Source organism: Hemiscyllium ocellatum, chromosome 10 (assembly GCF_020745735.1).
Source record: "Hemiscyllium ocellatum isolate sHemOce1 chromosome 10, sHemOce1.pat.X.cur, whole genome shotgun sequence".
Classification (NCBI taxonomy): Eukaryota; Metazoa; Chordata; class Chondrichthyes; order Orectolobiformes; family Hemiscylliidae; genus Hemiscyllium; species Hemiscyllium ocellatum.
The window spans coordinates 28,458,717-28,479,621 of record NC_083410.1 but is presented as its reverse complement, the minus strand read 5'-3'; the positions used below and the strand labels follow the sequence as shown (position 1 = coordinate 28,479,621).

Below are 20,905 nucleotides of genomic sequence, written 5' to 3'. Positions count from 1 at the left end.
CAGCAGAAATATCATAGAATAGAATCCCTACAGTGTGTAAACAGGCCATTTGGCCCAATGAGCCCATACTGACCCTCTGAAGAGTCACCAACCCAGACCTATTCCCCTTATCCTATTACTCTACATTTACCCTGACTAATGCACCTAACCAACACATCCAGGAACACTATGGGCAATTTAGCATGGCCAACTCGCCTAACCTTATTTATACATTTCCTTCCGAGAAGGGGGTCAGGAGAAGGAGTTCCTCTGGATCCAGAACTGAAATCGTTTATCTTTTTGCTGTGGATTCTCCTGTACTCCATCTGATTGTGACTCCTACAAAGGATGTTACATGGTGTATTAATGGGAGCCTTTGGGTATGTGATTGCCCTGCTGCTTTTTGCTGAATTTCACTTTCTCCAGTGGAATACTACTGTCAGATACGGGGCTGAAACGTGCCAATGGATTCTCAATGGATTAATTGCAACGTCCCCATTTCTCAGGTTAAATGGTTCATATGAAGCACTCTCTGGAGGAGCCACCACTGAAGGGTTTGAAGATTTTACAGGAGGAATTTCAGAGTGGTACGAATTAGACAAAGCACCAAGCAACCTCTTTAAAATCATTCGAAAGGCACTAAGATGCGGCTCACTCCTCGGCTGTTCAATTAATGTGAGTCTCTAATTAATCCAAAATATCATTAGAACTCCGCAGTCCTAGATACGATGAAGACTCAAAGAGCAATTGTGATTGGAAGTCCGATAGGTGACTGTATGGGTTTTTCTCCAGGATGGTATGCTGCCTCCCTGGAACAGCCAGTGCTAATGGGTGATATTTTTTACCAATAACGTAAGGAGAAAAAGGGAAATGATCCTACAATCAGTGTTTAAGAAGCTACATAGAATATGAGCAGGCAGGACCTCAAATGTAACAATCTGATTAACTCCCAGCACTACATGCAAGTGTGTAAAGAATTAGGAAAGAGAGCATGTGAATGCATGGCCGGATAGAGAGATAATGCTGAACGGAGGGCTTTAATTTCTTGAGATCTCAGAATCAGTTCTTACTGAGGGTTGGAATATGTCCAGGCATGATCAGTTGCACTTAAACAAAACCAGGACCAACTTTCCCTATAAGCTCCATGCATGCAGATTAGTGTGGCAATACATGGCTTCTGCTTCCAGGAGCTGCTCCTGCGCATGAACCTTGGAGATCTGTGCAGTGAAAACAAATTAGAGGGAACATTGACAGGACCTTGTGGCACAGTTTGCAAATACAGTGTTTAGACTGATTTGGAGATACCAGTGTTGGACTGGGGTGTACAAAGTTAAAAATCACACAATACCAGGTTATAGTCCAACAGGTTTAATTGGAAGCACTAGCTTCCGAGTGCCGCTCCTTCATCAGGTGGTTGTGCTGATGAAGGAATGTTGCTCCAAAAGCTAGTGCTTCCAATTGAACCCGTTGGACTATAACCTGGTGTTGTGTGATTTTTAAGTGTTTAGACTAAAATGGCAGGGTTATGGGAATCATGAGATAATACTGGAGAGGGATTCCAGTAACAAACAATATTGAGAGGGAGACAGATAGCATTATGTTGGAAATATTAAGGAATGAGGTGGGTTCTCGGGAGGTTACAGTGCATGTACGGAAATTTACAGATTGTGAAAATAGGATTGGTGAGTTGCAGGTGCAGATTGACTTGTGGAATTCAATATTATTACGATAACGGAGACCTGTCTCAAAGAATGGCATTAAATATTCCTAGTGTAGGTGTTTAGAAAAGATCAGAAAGGAGAAGGTGTGACAAAATTGATTAAAGAGAACATTGCAGTCCTGGGAAGAGGGAAGGAGATTTCCAATGGGGTCACAGACAGAATCTATCTGGCTCAAGGTAAAAAGTTAAAAAAAGGAAGAGTTGCATTGCTCACTGTAATCTGTCAGCCGCCTACTAATGGTGAAGATGTAGGGAAGCAAATTTACAAAGTTATTAAAGACGTTCAAGAATTATTGAGTGACTATACTGGGAAGCTTTGAGGAGAGGCTGAATGGGCTGTTTTCCCTGGAGCATCAGAGGCTGAGGGGTGACCTTCTAGAGGTTTATAAAATCATGAGGGGAATGGATAAAGTGAATAGCCAAGGCCTTTTCCCCAAGATGGGTGAGTCTAAAACTCAAGGGCATAGGTTTACGGTGAGAGGGGAAAGATTTAAAAGGGACCTAAGGGGCAACATTTTCATGCAGAGGGTGGTGCATGTATGGAATGAGCTGCCAGAGGAAGTGGTGGAGGCTGGTCCAATTACAACATTTAAAAGGCATCTGGATGGGTACTTGAATAGGGAGGATTTAGAGTGATATGGGCCAAGTGCTGGAAAATGGGACTAGATTTATCTAGGAAATCTGGTCAGCACAGACGAGTTGGACCAAAGGGTTTGTTTCCATGCTATATATCTCTATGAATGTATGGCTGCATATAGTTTGTGTGTTGTTCTAAAGCAGTATTTTGCCAGTCTGAGGAGAAAGAAAACATGGATGGACTAAATATTGAAAGAGAGATATGCGAAGTGCATAAATGTTAGTAGGGAATATTTAGGGTCAGAGATCTTTGAATCAGAAGGTTTTAATTTGATTGGCTATGGAAAAGGGCAAAGAGTAATTCCAAGTAAGAATGATTGACTGGAGGATTGCCAGCTTCATTGTGTTAAGAATGGATCTAGCATAGATAAAATGGAACCCAAGATTAGCAGGCAAAATTTAAATTGCCTTTAGAAAAGACAGAATTCAAATGCTACCAAGGTATATTCCTCTGAAGGGGAAAGACAGGACAAACAAAAACAAAGCTCCCTGAATGAAAAAATGGAGAAATATTAAGATGGAGCAGAAAAAGTGTGCTCACGACTGATATCAGGTGGGAATTACATTTGAGAACCAAGCTGAATATGAAAGCTTCTGAGGAGAATTGAACAAGAAAATAAGAGAAACAAAGAAAAAAAGCCTGCAAATAACATTAAAGGGAATCCAAAAATCATTTATGGACAGGTTAACAATAAAAGGGTAGTAAGAACAGAAAAGGCCAATTAGGGACAAAAAATGAGATCTATGCATGAAGGGAAGGCATGTTGCTGAGGTTTCGAATTATTATTTGGCGGCAGCATCTCTCTTGTTGAAGCTTGCTGGACATTTAAATCACAGGACATAGCATCTACTTCTGAGAAAAAGGGGGTGTAGTTGTATTTTGCCTGACTACCCTGCACTGCAGAGAACCTGTTAGCTTTCAGGTAATTCTGAATTTCTGAAGCAGCTGTGATTGAAAGCTCATACCAGGAGCAACATGCTAAACTCAGGTAATACTTGAATTTTGTCCGTTGTATTCTTGACTTAATCTGTGAGGCAAAATTTCATGAATGCTCTTCAGCATAGAACATCAAATATATAAAAATAAACAGAATAACACATAACAGAGCCAGAGTCTAATTCTGTTGAATATGTTAAATGGGTGGGTGTGTGATGGGATATGCTCGGTTACCTGTGCAATCTCCCCAAACAGTTTGCCTCTACTTGCTGCATCTAAATGTTCCTTTACCTTTAAGGACACTCAGAAAATTCTGCCTCAATGTGCACTTAGCTGCTGATCTCAAAAACTATCCATTTCCACAGATATTGATTAAATTCAATTAAATATTTTCACTATCATCTCCATTGGAGAGCTTCCAATTTTTTACTTTGTTCAGTGACAATTTATTTTCTTTTATGGGCATGAGTAAACATCCTTTACAGCTCAGCCTTACATGTGAATGTATGGTCCGACACGCTGCGGGTCTAATAGGAATTGTAGGATAGGGTAGACTTCACTTCTGGTAAGCCGATCACATTCCCCTATATCTGTTTCCATTTAGTGAAAACCAGTAGTTCTGATAAAGTGAATGCAGTTTGTTCAGGGGTAAGGATTCAGCCTGGAGACTAGGCTATAAATACATGATTCAAGAACAAAGTACACACTTAGACCAGAAATAAAAACAAAATATTGCAGAAGTTCAGCAGGTCTGGCAGCATTGGAGGAAAGAGAAAAAGTTATCATTTTGAGTCTCGGATGACTTCTTCAGAATATTGTTGAAGGAGATTCATTGAACCTAAAATGTTAACTGTTTCTCTCTCCACAGATGTTGCCAGACCTGCTGAGCTTCTCCAGCACCTTTTGTGTTTTATTTCAGAATGCCAGCATCCACAATATTTTGCCTTTTTATGATGTTTTAGGCTGCTATAATTCAGTTAAAACAGATAAAGATTTTAATTTCTTTTTTGCAATATTTTTGCCTTTGATTCTGAGACTTGATATTTATACCATTTAAATTGTTGGTATTTGTGTAACCTGCAAGCCTTAGTAACAATCTCCAAGTTAACTGAACTGCATGTTGCTTTGGATCCCTGTGCCTTATTGCACTCCTGTTCTCTCCTATCTAATTTATTTTCTAGGATTCCAAGACTGAAGATTTCCTTGCCTACTGCACTGTTCCTTCCATTCTATAAGCTACAAACCTTTGAAGCTCTGCTTTAGCATCAGATACTAACTTTATGATTTACTTCACCTTCTCCTACTCCTCTTCATTTGGTAATGTAGTAGAGTATGAATCTTGGTTTTTACAGATTCTCAAATGCATAATTCTATATTTGATAAAGTTTTATGTTCCATTTAAAAATATTAAATAACATAGAAGTTATGTATTGTAGTGACTAAAGCTATTTTTAATCAATGATAATCTGACTTTTGACTATTTAACACTGATACTCTTGTTCATTAGATCACCAGTGCAGCAGAGACTGAAGCAATTACTTCCCAACAGTTGGTCAAGGGCCATGCTTATTCTGTTACTGGAGCAGAAACAGTAAGTGTCAAATAGTCAGTTTTTAATTTCTCCAAAATATGTCATGTTATCTGAAAGGGTGATGTTGTTTCTCTGTGTCATCTGCCAAATGCAACATATAATGAATTCCCCAACTTTTTTCTTTCTCTCTTTATTCTTGCTGTACAGCTGGTTGTACAGATGCATTAAGCCTTTGATACCCGGCCCCTTGCCTGACATAGTCATTCATGCCTGTGCCTTTAAATTTCAAATGTCTGGTATTTGATCTCCATTTGCCACAGGACCTGTTCGGCTGCTAATCTGCTCAAACATTCACTCACCTTTCAATCACTGTCCCGAGCAGAACCCTTATTTTCTTCCACCTTGGTCAGTTTACCAATTCTCAGTTACAAATGGCATAGACTTGAACATTGTGGAACACAATTGGTTTAGCCTTTTATTGCCACATCGGGCTGAATCATTCACCAAGTTCATCCTGAAATGCAAGATAAACCCAGCTTACTTCCTCTTCTTCAACTTGATAAACTCTTTTTTTGGCAGATAACGATACGCTGATCTCTAAAAGCAACTGTTCATTTGCCACTGTGTCAGTCTTTTCACCTTATGTGCAAAGCCTGGCTTTGCCCAGGTGTTCCCGAGCCCCAGCCCGAATCTACATCCTGTGTGAGACCACAGACCAAGATTGAATCCCAGTGATTAATATACTCAATGAATTTAACATTTTCTATAGGGATCTGGACAATAATCTAATAAAATCAAACTTTCTAACAGCAAACTCTGATGTAGAGAGGTGTTCATGGTGACAATTGCAGCAGGCTAATTGCAGTTGAGATTTGTTACAATAACTTCACAACAAAGAAGCTTAAAACTCAATGAGTTAATCAGGAGTAGGATGCTGTTCGTCATTTATATAAATAATTTGGATGTGAACATAGGAGGGTATAGTTAGTAAGTTTGCAGATGACACCAAAATTGAAGGTGTAGTGGACAGCAAAGAAGGTTACCTCAGAGTATAACGGCATCTTGATTAGATGGGCAATGGGCTAAGGAGTGGCAGATGGAGTTTAATTTAGATAAATAGGAGGTGCTGCATTTTGGGAAAGCAAATCTTAGCAGGACTTATACACTTAATGGTAAGGTCCTGGGGAGTGTTGCTGAACAAAGAGACCTTGGAGTGCAGGTTCATAGTTCCTTGAAAGTACAGTCGCAGATAGATAGGACAGTGAAGAAAGTATAAATATAGAACATTGCAGCACAGTACAGGCCCTTCAGCCCTCGATGTTGTGCCGACCTGTCATATCAATCTGAAGCCCATCTAACCTACACTATTCCATGTATGTCCATATGCTTGTCCAATGACGACTGAAATGTACTTAAAGTTGGTGAATCTACTACCGTTGCAGACAAAGCATTCCATACCTTTACTACTCTCTGAGTAAAGGAACTACCTCTGACATCTGTCCTATATCTATCACCCCTCAATGTAAAGCTATGCCCCTTCTTGCTCGCCGTCACCATACTTGGAAAAAGGCTCTCCCTGTCCACCCTATCTAACCCTCTGATTATCTTATATGTCTCTATTAAGTCACCTCTCAACCTTCTCTCCAACGAAAACAACCTCAAGTCCCTCAGCCTTTCCTCGTAAGACCTTCCCTCCACACCAGGCAATATCCTAGTAAATCTCCTCTGCACCCTTTCCAAAGCTTCCACATCCTTCTTATAATGCAGTGACCAGAACTGTATACAATACTCCAAGTGTGGCCACACCAGAGTTTTGTACAGCTGTAGCATAACCTCATGATTCCAGAACTCGATCCCTCTATTAATAAAAGCTAAAATACTGTATGCCTTCTTAACAACCGTGTCAACCTGGGTGGTAACTTTCAAGGACCTGTGTACCTGGACACCGAGATCTCTCTGCTCATCTACACTACCAAGAATCTTACCATTAGCCCAGTACTTTGCATTCTGGTTACTCCGACCAAAATGAATCACCTCACACATGTCCACATTATATTCCATTTGCCACCTCTCAGCCCAGCTCTGCAGCTTATCTATGTCTCTCTGTAACCTACAACATCCTTCATCACTATCTACAACTCCACAGACCTTAGTATCATCTGCAAATTTACCAACCCACCCTTCTACGCCCTCATCCAGGTCATTTATCAAAATGACGAACAGCAGTGGACCCAACACCGACCCTGGTGGTACACCGCTAGTAACTGGACATTTCCCATCAACCAGCACCCTCTGTCTTCTTTCAGCAAGCCAATTACTGATCCAAACTGCTGTATTTCCCACAATCCCATTCCTTCGCATTTTGTACAATAGCCTACTGTGGGGAACCTTATCGAATGCCTTGTTTGGTACGCTTTCCTTTATTGGTGAGAACATTGAGTAAAGGAGTTGGGAAGTCATGTTGCGGCTATACAGGACATTGGTTAGGCTAATGTTGGAATATTGCGTGCAATTTTGGTCTCCTTCCAATTGGAAGGATGTTGTGAAGCTTCAAAGAGTTGGAGATAGGTTTACAAGGATGTTGCCAGGGTTGGAGGATTTGAGCTACAAGGATAGGCTAAATAGGCTGGGGCTGTTTTTCCCTGGAGCGTCAAAGGCTGAGGGGTGACCTTATAGAGGTTTACAAAATCATGAGGGGCATTGATAGGATAAATAAACAAGGTCTTTTCCCTGGGGTGAGGGAGTCCAGAATTAGAGGGCATAGGTTTAGGGTAAGAGGGGAAAGATATAAAAGGGACTAAAGGGGCAACCTTTTCACACAGAGAGTGGTACATGTATGGAATGAGCTGCCAGAGGAAGTGGTGGAGGCTGGTACAATTACAGCATTTAAAAGGCATCTGGATGGGTATATGAACAGGAAGGGTTTAGAGGGATGCAGGCCAAGTGCTGGCAAATGGGACTGGATTAGGTTAGGATATCTGGTCGGCATGGACGAGTTGAACTGAAAGGTCGGTTTTTTTTGCTGTACATCTCTACGACTCTATGACTCTGGTCGGTAGATGTTTCTGAGACAATATTATGTGGGGACTGTGTTGGATACTAGTGCAATCTTTCTTAAATCCAAAAACATTATTCAATTTTGCCAGCTGCCCAAGATTTTCCTCACCCTCAAGGTACGTCCACTTGACATTCCTGAGAAGGTCAATGCCTTCAAGGTGCCAGTAGGGCAGGTGTGCACTTCCGGAAATTAACTGAACTCTGCTTGTTAATTGTTTATACTAATCTGTTTGTCCCTGCACTATCCACATGTCTTGAGCTTTCTGTCAATATGTAGAAAAGAACCATTGACCTATTGATGAATGCAGGTTGTTTGTTTCCTATTAATAGAATAAAATTTTACTCTTAACTCAAAATTAAGTGGATCAAAATTAAAATATTCTGCAGTAGCATAAAAATTGCTTTTGTCCGTGTTGGTATTATATGACGATATGGAGGTGCTTAATCAAAAAATGTCATAAAACTAATTTGGAATCCTGAAAGATAAATGCTTCATTCAAAAACCTGAAGTAACAGCTTTTCATTTTTTTCCTGGTATACTTCAGATCCAGCTCTGAATATTAATTCCAGAGACCATAAGTGAAATAGAAACATTATGGGACTGTCCTTGTATTTTAACCCTTACAGGTGAATTATCAAGGTGATGAAGAGCAGCTGATCCGGATCAGGAACCCTTGGGGTCAAACGGAATGGACTGGAAGCTGGAGTGACGAGTAGGTTCCGGGAATAATTTCCCTCAGCACAGCTGTAATACTATCCCTTATCAAAAATGCACTCCCCCTCCTCTCTTGCCTCCCTTTCTATCCTTCCTGTAGCATTTGTATCCTGGAACATTAAGCTGCCAGTCCTGCCCATCCTTGAGCCATGATTCCATAATTGCTATGATATCCCAGTCCCGTGTTCCTAATCATGCCCTGAGTTCATCTGCCTTCCCTGTTAGGCCCCTTGCATTGAAATAAATGCAGTTTAATGTATTAGTCCTACCTTGTCCCTGCCTGCCCTGACTGTTTGACTCACCTCTGTTCTCAGCTGTACCTGTCTCAGGTCAATTTCTTTCCTCATTATCTCCCCGGGTCCTACCCCCCCACACCCCCACACACTTTACTAGTTTAAATCCTCCCAAGCAGTTCTAGCAAATTTCCCTGCCAGTATATTAGTCCCCTTCCAATTTACGTGCAATCCGTCCTTCTTGTACAGGTCACAACTACCCCAAAAGAGAATCCAATGATCCAAAAATGTGAATCCTTCTCCCATACACCAGCTCCTCAGCATGCATTCATCTGCTCTATCCTCATATTCCTGCCCTCACTAGCTCATAGTACTGGGAGTAATCCAGATATTACTTCCTTTGAGGACCTCCTTTTTAAATTTCTACCTAACTCTCTGTAATCTCCCTTCCAAACCTCAACCTTTTCCCTTCCTATATCGATCCTGAAGCTCCTTTCGTAACAGCACAGTAATTACCACCACATAGACTATACCAGTTCAAGAAGGCAGCTCACCACCACCTTCTCAAGGGTAATTGAGGATGGGCAATAAATATTCAAATCTCATGAATGAATTAAAGAATTTAATGGCTCACTATAACTCATTTAACAGCAACAGAAGAATATGGCAAGGAATATACTTTAATCAGAGCAGCTATCGTGTCCATGAAGCATTGATGTCCATGATATTGCATTATCAGGTCAGGAGGGGGAAGCTCCTGTGTACACATAGTAGTTGGCTCTTTGGTTGTTTCATAACTTTTTCATAAAGAAAAGCTAATTTTGAGGAGACAGTCTGAGCTGCATTGGAGACATTAATACATGAGGGGGTTATCAGAGCGACCATCACTCTCAGAACTTCAGTTACTATATTGAAAATATCTAGAACATCAATATAACTCAAAACTCTGTCTGTGCATGATTATGACAGAAGTAAATACTGATTGTTGGTATGAAACTGGTGTGTAAGTTCCTGTATGACTTTATGAATAATGAACTACAACAAACATGTACAAAGTCTCTTATTTCATTGAACATCAAAGTGAACTGTTGTTAATCTATTATTTTCTCACCCTGAGGTTCCCTGAGTGCCTCAATTTACTTTTCCTTCCTCCAGATGCAAAATGGGTGTCTGAATTGTGAGAGGGGCTTGGGTTTTGATGCAACATATGAATGAAAAGACATATATTTTCCACCACCTTTTCTAATACTGTACAATCAAAAAAGAAAACTCTGGCCCTTTAAAAAATAGTGCATTATGTATAAATCATATGAGTAAATTATATGTAGGACTCCATCATCAGCTACATTGTTACCAAGAGTTTAAGGGTCAGACACACAACAAAACCATATTGGCAGCTGGGCAAATTATGAATTTTGTTGTAATGAAAGCTGATGTGTTTTTGCTCCCATTTCATTCCTACAAAATATAACAACGTTTTTTCCAATTATCTACCTCATTACAGTGCATGTGAGTGGGATTGCATCCCTGGTGAAGAAAGAGATCGGCTACATGATGAATCAGAAGATGGAGAATTCTGGTAAAGTGAATTCAGATGTCCAAGAGAGAAGATTCAGAAGACAAAAAAGTTTATTTGTTTGTGGGGACTAGTGAAGGACTGGGCTGGGAGAAGACTGTCGAGCTTCTCTAGGTTAAGGCAAGAATTAGAACAAAGCTCAGGGAAACAGAAAGATGAGAATTTTAAATTTGTGTTACTGGAGAACTGAGAACTACGTTAGCTCAGTAAGGGTTGGAGTGATAGGGAAGTGGATTAGTGGTGCTGGAAGAGCTCAGCAGTTCAGGCAGCATCCAACGAGCAGCGAAATCAACGTTTCGGGCAAAAGCCCTTCATCAGGAATAAAGGCAGTAAGCTGGAAGTATGGAGAGATAATCTGGAGGAGGGTGGGGTGGGGAGAGAGTAGCATAGAGTGGGGGAGGAGATGAAGGTGATAGGTCAGGGAGGAGAGGGTGGAGTGGATAGGTGGAAAAGGAGCTAGGCAGGTCGGACAAGTCCGGACAAGTCATGGGGACAGTGCTAAGCTGAAAGTTTGAAACCAGGATGAGGTGGGAGAAGGGGAAATGAGGAAGCTGTTGAAGTCCACATTGATGCCCTGGGGTTGAAGTGTTCTGAGGCGGAAGATGAGGCGTTCTTCCTCCAGGCGTCTGGTGGTGAGGGAGTGGCGGTGGAGGAGGCCCAGGACCTCCATGTCCTCGGGAGAGTGGAAGGGGGAGTTGAAATGTTGGGCCACGGGGCGGTGTGGTTGATTGGTGCGGGTGTCTCGGAGATGTTCCCTAAAGCGCTCTGCTAGGAGGCGCCCAGTCTCCCCAATGTAGAGGAGACCGCATCGGGAGCAACGGATACAATAAATGATGTTAGTGGATGTGCAGGTAAAACTTTGGATGTGGAAGGCTCCTTTAGGGCCTTGGATAGAGGTGAGGGAGGAGGTTTGGGCACAGGCTTTACAGTTCCTGCGGTGGCAGGGGAAAGTGCCAGGATGGGAGGGTGGGTCGTAGGGGGGCGTGGACCTGACCAGGTAGTCACGGAGGGAACGGTCTTTGCGGAAGGCGGAAAGGGGTGGAGAGGGAAATATATTAGGGAAAGTTATTAAGCTGTACAGGGCAAAGGAGTTGGGTTGTAGATCAATGCCTTATTGGCTAGCGGAACAGGCCAGAGATGCTAAATAATCTATTTGCAATGAAAAAGCGCGGATTTGAATTGTATGCAGAAGTATTCCAAGTCTGTTCATCTTGGACTCCAGGATGTGAAGATGAAACCCCTATCTTACATGGAGACCAACACATTATCTGTGGTTGCAAGAGTGATACGGATGGTATTGAGTTATTGGATAAGATCTGGATTCCTAACAAGCCTCTTCCCCTTCTAATTGCCTCTGCCTATCCTCCATCCAATTCCACCCCACTTCATTCCCTATTTCCTTCAGTGTCCATTCTTATGGGGTTTTTCATCTTGATTTACATAATATATACTTTAAGTGAGGAAAGGTTGGATGATATAGAAAAGCAGAACATTTTATAAGTTCAAATTCACAAAATTTTAAATGAGGTACTTCAGCTGTTAAGGTGATATTTAAAAACAAATAACCAAAAGGTTAGGTCGCATGGAATCCAGAGAGAGCTGGCAAATTGGATACACAGTTGGCTTAATGGTAGGAAGCAGAGGGTAATAGTGGAAGGATACCTGTTGGACTGGACACTTGTGACTAGTGGTGTGTCTCAGGAGTTGGTGCTGGGCCCATTGCTATTTGTTATCTATATCAATGATTTGGATAAGAATGTACGAGACATAACTAGTAAGTTTGCTGATGACACTAAAATAGGTGGTACTGGGGACAGCGAGGAAGGTTATCAGAAATTGCAGCAGGATCTTGATCAGCTGGGGAAGTGGGCCAAGAAACAGCAAATATAGATAAGTGTGAAGTGTTGCATTTTGGAAAGTCAAGACAGGGTAGGTGTTTCATGGTGAATGGTAGGGTCTTAAGGAGTGTAATGGAGTAGAGGGACCTTGGAGTTCAGATGCACGGTTCTCTGAAAGTGGAGTCACAGGCAGACAGGACAGTGAAGAAGGCTTTTGGCACACTGACCTTCCTCAGTCAGGGCACTGATTATAGAATTGGGAAGTTATGTTGCAGTTGTACAGGATATTGGTGAGGCTGCACTTGGAGTATTGTGTTCAGTTTTGGTCACCTTGCTATAGGAAGGATGTTATTAAACTGGGAAGAGTGCAGAACCCATTGCCAGGACTCAAGAGTCTGAGTTATAGGGAGAGGTTGGATAGGCTAGGACTTCTTTCTTTACAGCATGGGAGACTGAGGAGGAATCTGAAAGAAGCGTGTAAGATCATGAGAGGCACGGATAGGGTGAATGCACTCAGTTTTCTTTCCCCAGGGTTGGAGAATTGAGGATTAGAGGGCATCAGTTTAAGGTAAGAGGGGAAAGAATAAACCTGAGGGGCCACGTTTTTTACACAAAAGGTGGTACGCATATGGAATGAGCTGCCAGCAGAAGTGGTTGAGGTGGCTACATTAACAAACATTTCAGAGGCATTTGGGCAAATACATGAATAGGAAAAGTTTAGAAGGATATGGGTTAAGTGCAGGGAAATGGGGTTAGTGTGGATGGACATTTTGGTTAGCATGGACCAGTTTGGGCCAAAGGGCCTGTCTCTGTGCTGTAGGACTCCATGACTCTAAAAGACTGCTATAGACTAATGAAATATAAAATCCCATGAGGTAATAATTATCCCTGTCTAAAATCTTAGTGTCAGATTTCTGTATGGACTACTGAGTCTTCAGGTTAGGAGGGATAATAAGAGTTGAGAGAGCATACAATGCTGCTTCATCAGGAGGCTGTCTAATATGAGGAACCATAGCAATTCAATAAAAAATGTTTAAAATTATGATTACTGAAGGAGTAAATTGAAGCAAATGGCTTCCAATAATTAAGAACTTTAGAAGAGACCATAGTTACAAGAAGAAAACTGAACAATTTAGAATGATGAGTCAAAAAAAACACAACAGAGAACTATTGAGGCTTTGAACTGCTGTAATGTTGGTGGCTCAGATAGGAATCATGTCAACATTAAAGGAACAGAAACAGAAATTGATGGAAAATCTCAGCAGATCTGGCAGTATCTGTGAAAGAAATCAGAGTTAACATTTCAGGTCCAGTGATTTTTCTTCAGAGTTCTGAAGAAGGGTCATTGGACCCAAAACATTAAATCTGATTTCTATCCACATATACTGCCAGACCTGCTATGTTTTTCCAGCAATTTCTGTTTCTCTTTCTGATTATCAGCATCTGCAGTTCTTTTGGGGTTTTTTTGTTCAACATTGAAGGATATTATTAAAATAAGGGGAATAAAAAGATATAGGAATAGAGGAAAGGCTGACCTTAAAAGTAGGACTAATACTACTGGGTACACACCTAATTGGAGGAGGATTTTGAAATGCCTGTTTTTATATTGTAATTCCTATGCAGGTATAATTCTAATTTGATTAAAGACAGAAGTGAAGGAAAACCATTTGTTGAAGATAGTTAGGTGTTTTTTGGTCCACATTTCTCTGTAATTTTTTGTCGGCTCTGCCCTCATTCCCAATCTCCTTCCAGGATGTCATTTACTGACTTTCTCCGAAATTTCTCCCGAGTGGAAATATGCAACCTTACTCCTGACACTCTTAGCAGTGACACAGTTCACAAATGGAGCATGACGACATTTAATGGGAGTTGGAGGGCTGGATCTACTGCAGGAGGATGTCGAAATTACCCAAGTATGAAATTTCAATTTCTCTCTCTCACCCATGGCACTGTGTTTTTCTGTTCAATCTATCACATTAAGCAACTTAATAGATGAACGAAGATTATATTGGCACTCAGTTAAGTGAACATCAACAGGCTTCATTAAATATAATTGTGTTTACATCAGAGAGGATAGGAGAGAACATCTGAGACCTTACACAGTCTGCTTCAGGTTCCATTATGTTTTACTCCGTTATGACATTACTGCTGACATAATCGCTAATTTTGCATCTTCTCCACCTATGCAGTTTGTTAACATGCAGTTTGACAAGAGATTCTTTTGACTTTGCATTGAAGATACTTCAGTAACAAGAACGTTTAATTTTCCTTGAGTGGCTGCTACTTCAAGATTAGATATTACTGCTTTACATCTACCTTCTTTGCCAAGTCTGTCCTGATCAGTCTATAGTATTACAGTTCAATATATTTTTCAAATAGCTTTATGATCTCTTGTATCCACCTTTCCACTAGTAATTACAACATTTTCATACAAATAACCAAATTCTATCAAAATCTAATGTTACTTTCCTTTACATATTCTGTGTTTTTTTTTCTTTTATTAAATTTGGGTGCCTATTTGCACACTGTAGGGATTCTAATATAAAGTGTGATTAATACCTGTGGTAAAAAATAATGTTATATGATACGTTATTTGTCTGTTTCTAAACAGTAATAAACAAACCATCAGTTTTGTCCTGCGAGAATAATGTGCATGGTGTTATGATCTCAATTCGTGTTGTTACTGGACAAATCCGATCCCCGATTGAAATCTGGCTTGATAGATCATAGTTTGATTTCTGCTGTTTTAACAAAATTGTCTTTCACTGTAACATGCAACACAATGGATTTGAGTTTAACAATAAAACAGAAGTTTATTGCAGAAAAACAAGATATAATAGAGTAAACCAAACTATTTGCATATATTGCAAATGTAGAGGTTTCAAAATAGGTAGTAAAATACAATTCATTAATACCCACAGCATCCTTTTACAGTACTCACGGTGGTTAAAATTTCCTTCTCTATCACATCTATAGTGTTTAACATAATTGATGCATCAATTCCTGGTCCTGAGAATCTGATATCCTCTTCCTTGAATCTTCGTTCAACTGACCTTAAACTTTCTCAGCTTCAACTAACCCCCTTCAGGACCTTAACCAGACATTTCTGGAACTTCGAAATCAAGCATGTAACCTATTTCTTAACAGCTTGAAACTGTCTCCCTTTTTCGGGAGAAACTGTTTTACACATCCAACTTCAACTAAGGTTTCTACAAACTCAAACCAGAAGGACTTTGCAAGATTTGGGCATTTCCCCTAAACCAACAATAAAAAAAGCACAAAGCCTGATCCTTCTAAATGAAACCTAATGAACAACAATCTCTTTTCTCTGTTGACTAGTTAAAACTTTCCCAATGTAAATAAATTCTCATTAATCTGCAGGAACTATACCTGTCTCTTTTTATTTAAACAAATTATAGCCTCAGAAAGCCTTACAAATTAATCATTTACCTCCTTCATACACACAGACCAAATCCCACATGTCACTAGCAGTGTTCTTTCTAAGCTTGTGAATGCATGCAACCACTCTGATACTCTGTATACAGCATTCAGCATTGGCACATTGATTGCAGCACTGACCTCCAGTTCTGGAGGTCTCAGCCATGCACTGACCTTGTCCCACACAGCCAGTAAGAAAATTAGAGGGAATGCTGGTCATCAGTTCAAGATCCAAACTCTAAAATGAATGATGCTATATAAATCTCACACATTACATCACAAGCAGCATCAATTACTGAAAGACTGATCTTGCTCAGAACTGGTTTCCATTTATAGGAACATTTTGGACAAATCCTCAGTTTAAAATCCAGCTGGATGAAGCAGATGATGATCCTACAGATGACGATGATAAATGTAGCTTTCTGGTTGGTGTGATTCAAAAGAATCGTAGAAGGCAAAGAAAAATGGGTGAAGACATGCATACCATAGGCTTCGCTATCTATGAGGTAAGTTTCTTGTTTTGATCATGTAAAATAAGTTAACAGGTAAAAAATAAGTAACAATTCCTGTCGTGCTGATTTACATATGGCTTTTCAGACATTTGGTGCAAAGAAATAGAAATCAATATTATAAACCTAATGTTGCAGATCATTGAGACTGTCAAGACAGTACTTCACTGAAATATTATCTTTCCCTTAGTTAGAAGTTGGGGCAGTCTCTGCAGAGTATATGGCCCTGTCTTCACACTCTCTTGTATGAAAATATTGGCAGCCACCAATGCAATATCTTCTTAGGTTGCTCTGTACCAAAGCTTTATCACCATAAAATCTCATTTTGGGGCACAGACATTATTAGTTCTGTCATTCCAGAATTTGTGAAATGTTCGTATAAGTTTAATTGTTGGTATAGCACTTAAAAACATGACTTCAGTTCAGCTCAAAATTTTTTAAACATTGCATAAATTGTAAATGCCTTATAAAACCCTTTGGACTTATGTTCCTCTTTCTTAACTTCACAGGTCCCTGACGAGGTGCGTATAAATAAGATCTGGATTACAACCTTAATTAGATTTTTATAAGATGGTAGTATTTTCATAGCTTTTAATATTACACTGAATATCATCCAATTAATCTTCAAACAAAAAAAGAACAAGCCTGCAGATGTTGGAAGTCAGAAACACAAGCAGAAAAAACTGGGAAAACTCAGCTGATCCGGCAACGACTGTGGAGTGAAAGCAAAATTTGCATTTTGGGTTCAGTGACTCTTTTTCAGAAGTGAAGAAGTTGAACTCCTAGAATTTTTTTTCACAACAGACAGTTACATTTTGGGAGAGTATCCTCCTGGTACAGTGGATCACCTTATTGATCTGATCAGTATATACATTTACTTCTTGTTTGATTTTTCTTTTCCCTTTGATTATCCTGACCAAAACCACATGCTGAAGAAGAATTTTAACAGTGAAGTCAATGCAGAGCTGGAAAATATTCTGTTGCTTTGTTGCTTTCCTGGTAACAGCGCTATCATCGCAAATATATAGAAAGATTGTGATAACAGTTCAAAAGTATGGCAAAATCAGAAACAAGTTAATGTCATTTTCTTTTGTTTATCCATAGTATAAAGATCAAACTAATATTCAGCTGAGGAGAGATTTTTTCATGACGCATGCAGCCAGCGCAAGATCAGAAACCTTCATCAATCTGCGAGAAGTCATGAACCGTCTTGCTCTTGAACCTGGACAGTATTTCATTGTACCATCCACTTTTGAGCCACATAAGAATGGAGATTTTGCAATTCGTGTGTTTACAGAGAAACAAACTGATCTACAGTGAGTATAGACAACACAAACTCAGATATGAGCAAATGCTGTGAAAGGCCTTGATACTTTTAAAGCAAGCATTCTGAGTCAAGCGTGCCTAGGAATGTGAAAAGCTGCTGCCAATCATCAGTTATGACATTTATGGAAATACGATGAAAACTTACTACATTTATGATGTTGGATCAAGACCAAATCTCTGTCCTCTTGGTCTCTTCTCCATGAAATTAAATGACGTGTGTTAATGTGGAGAGTTCAGAGAAGCTGGAATTGCATTTTTAGAGTAGAATAGTTTAAGGGATATTTTAATGTTCAGAGCTTGGGTGGGTTTTGATATAGTCATGGGGAAAAAACATTTTTTGTTGGCAGAAAGGTCAGCACACAAATGACAAAGTTTTTAGACAATTGGCAAAGGAACCAGAGGGAGACAAAGTTTCTTTTTTCTGCAGTGAGCTATTACGTTATCATTTGGAATATGTGATGCCTGAAGAAAAAGCAGAAACAGATTCAGCAGTATCTTTTCTCTCAAAATTGGAAATGTACTTGAAAGGGAAAGTTTTCATGGCTGTGAGGGAAGGGCTGAGGTAGAACTAATTGGATGTCTTTTTGAATAAGCTTCCTTTTGTGCCATTTGATTATAAGTAATTTTATGATTAATTTCCCAGCATTCATCTTTCAGAAGAAAATAGTTCTATATGAAAACATTGCACATGTTCTGCAAACCATATTTCTGCTTTTTGTCTGAAATTAAGATTCCAAGTTTGTGCATAGAAAAATACTTTAATTCTATCCTAAACATATATAAATTCCATGCAAATAATTAATTTGGTCTTCACAAAAATATGTTAGAAACATTAAATCAACCTCTTCCAATCTCTATGGTCTGTAATTGGTAAAATCTGAACCATGCAGGTGAGGAAGGTGCCAGTTTTGATTTCTGATCTATGTTAGTCATTCTCAACCAGGAGGCACTATACTTTATCTCTATCCCACAGTAGAGTAAGCTTGGCAAGGTTGCTGTCTTGAGTCCTGTGTTAGAAAGTCTGCATACTAATCTAATGAGGAATTGAGCTCGTTTGTGATGCACTTCATGGTAAAATAACCTGGAGGCAGTAGCTAGCCAGAAAGGCCCATGAATAATATCCCAACATGTGTCAATGCATTTCATTCAGAAATGAGATTCTGAAATGGGATTGAATTGCAATGTGCTCAGGATACATGGAACACAGCTGAAATATTCATTGCAAGTAATATGCAACGTCTTTCTATTACAGAGTCATAGATGTTGAGGTTGATGCAAAACTGGAAGATGAGGAGGTATGTGTGACTATAATTGTCTTTTTTTCAGGTGTTATAGGATCAGTTGTGATTGTTTGTCCTCAATATCAAAAACATTGTTATGAAATACCACCATTTCTCCTAACTTTTCCTAACATTCTCGCTAACCTGACTGGTATAAAATCCGACATCTATAAGGCCACCTGTTTCCTGATTTTTTTTATAGGGTCCTTCTGCCTCTGTAAATGCCTGGCTGCTGGTTTGTGCCATGTAACTACTTCAACTTTGTGTTTGGGTACTGACTGCTGCCACTCTGAATGCCAAGAATCCCAACAGGTTTATAAGATGACTGATTGGAGGGTGGGGCACAATTGGAGAACTAGATAGAATAACCTGAAGAGGGAAGTTTGATTCAAAAAAATCTGTAAAAGTCATGATCAAAATTTATTTGACTTTAGTCAGACTGCAACTTGAGTCAACTATAATCTCCAGGGCACATGAGGAATGTTGGACTTAGACCCACACTCATTACTTTGTGCAGTGGTACACTGGAATAGATTTTCTGTTTGATCACAGTTTGATATTTTGGTCCCCAAGGATACGTTAAACAGCGACATAGCTGTTTGTTGTTCTGTGCTTCCTTGAAGACTAGTTGAAGCTGTCAGTGGCCATCAAGGGGCACGGCTCTTCACTCCATCTGCTGAGAATTATTAGTGAACTGGCTGGCTTCCCTTACAGAGTAATGACACTGATAAATGGAACCGAGACTCTTCTCTTGCCCTTTGGTTTTGGTTAGGATAGTATATTAATATTTCTGCGCTGGTATCGTATGCTGTTAATACTACGTATCATTCAAAAATACTGGTATGTGTGCTTTTCCATGTTAAATGAGACTGATTCCTGGAAATTAAATGTTTATAGTGTTGCCTTAACAATAATTTTTTCTAGTTATTTATGGTTATATGTGCATGTAATTCAATTCTTCTTCAATAATTCCTAAAGGTTGATGAAGACGACATTAGCGAGAGCTTTGAGACTTTGTTTGGATATTTAGCAGGACAGGTGAGAAATTTACATTCACTACTAGAGTTATTCCACATGTCTTTTGTAACTTTACTCTTGTGCTTGCCATTAGAAGAGTATTCTATTACTTTAATGTTGCCTGTTCTCAAGTAAATTGAGATAAAATATGTTTATGGACAGTAACTTTACTACCTGGATTACTCTACAGGGAGCTGACATAGCCACGGTAAGCTCAGTGCTGGCCTCCTCTGCTGTGAAAAGTCACTGCCAATAAAATAACAGTGAGCCAGCAAAATATACTTAGCTCTTACCACAGAGTCAGAGAGATGTACAACATGGAAACTGACCCTTTGGTCCAACTCGTCCATGCTGACCAGATATCCTAGATAAATCTAGTCCCATTTTCCAGCACTTGGCCCATTTTCCTCTAAACCTTTCCTATTCATATGTCCACCCAGATGTCTTTTAAATGTTGTAATTGTGCCAGTCTCCACCACTTCCCCTGACAGCTCATACCACATAACACACCACCCTCTGCATTAAAAAGTTGCCCCTTACTCACTGCTGAGCAAGATGAGGGCCCATGGTGTTCGAGGTGAGCTACTGGGATGGATTGAGGATTGGCTATCTGACAGAAGGCAGAGAGTTGGGATAAAAGGTTCTTTTACGGAATGGCAGCTGGTGACAAGCGGTGTCCCGCAGGGTTCACTGTTGGGGCCACAGCTGTTTACATTATATATTAATGATCTGGATGAAGGGACTGGGGGCATTCTAGCGAAGTTTGCAGATGATACGAAGTTAGGCAGACAGGCAGGTAGTACTGAGGAAGTGGGGAGGCTACAGAAGGATCTAGACAGTTTGGGAGAGTGGCCCAGGAAATGGCTGATGGAATTCAACATGAGCAAATGCGAGGTCTTGCACTTTGGCAAAAAGAATAAAAGCATAGACTACTTTCTAAATGGTGAGAAAATTCGTAAAGCCAAAGTATAAAGGGATCTGGGAGTACTAGTCGAGGATTTTCTAAAGGTAAACATGCAGGTTGAGTCCGTGATTAAGAAAGCGAATGCAATGTTGTCACTTATCTCAAGAGGGTTGGAATATAAAAGCACCGTTGTGCTACTGAGACTTTAT

General features: G+C 40.0%; 1 protein-coding gene across 1 annotated transcript in view; it reads left to right on the top strand.

Annotated features, from left to right (window-relative positions):
• The window catches only part of LOC132819701 (calpain-2 catalytic subunit-like), a 72,807-nt gene that overhangs the window by 34,766 nt on the left and 17,136 nt on the right, over positions 1–20,905 (top strand). The window contains exons 5-14 of the mRNA XM_060831364.1: positions 486–654; positions 4,780–4,863; positions 8,488–8,573; positions 10,313–10,387; positions 13,975–14,135; positions 15,997–16,166; positions 16,679–16,690; positions 17,274–17,485; positions 18,748–18,790; positions 19,754–19,813. Coding sequence (XP_060687347.1) covers positions 486–654; positions 4,780–4,863; positions 8,488–8,573; positions 10,313–10,387; positions 13,975–14,135; positions 15,997–16,166; positions 16,679–16,690; positions 17,274–17,485; positions 18,748–18,790; positions 19,754–19,813 — 1,072 coding nt within the window. The remainder of the gene's footprint in view (positions 1–485; positions 655–4,779; positions 4,864–8,487; positions 8,574–10,312; positions 10,388–13,974; positions 14,136–15,996; positions 16,167–16,678; positions 16,691–17,273; positions 17,486–18,747; positions 18,791–19,753; positions 19,814–20,905) is intronic.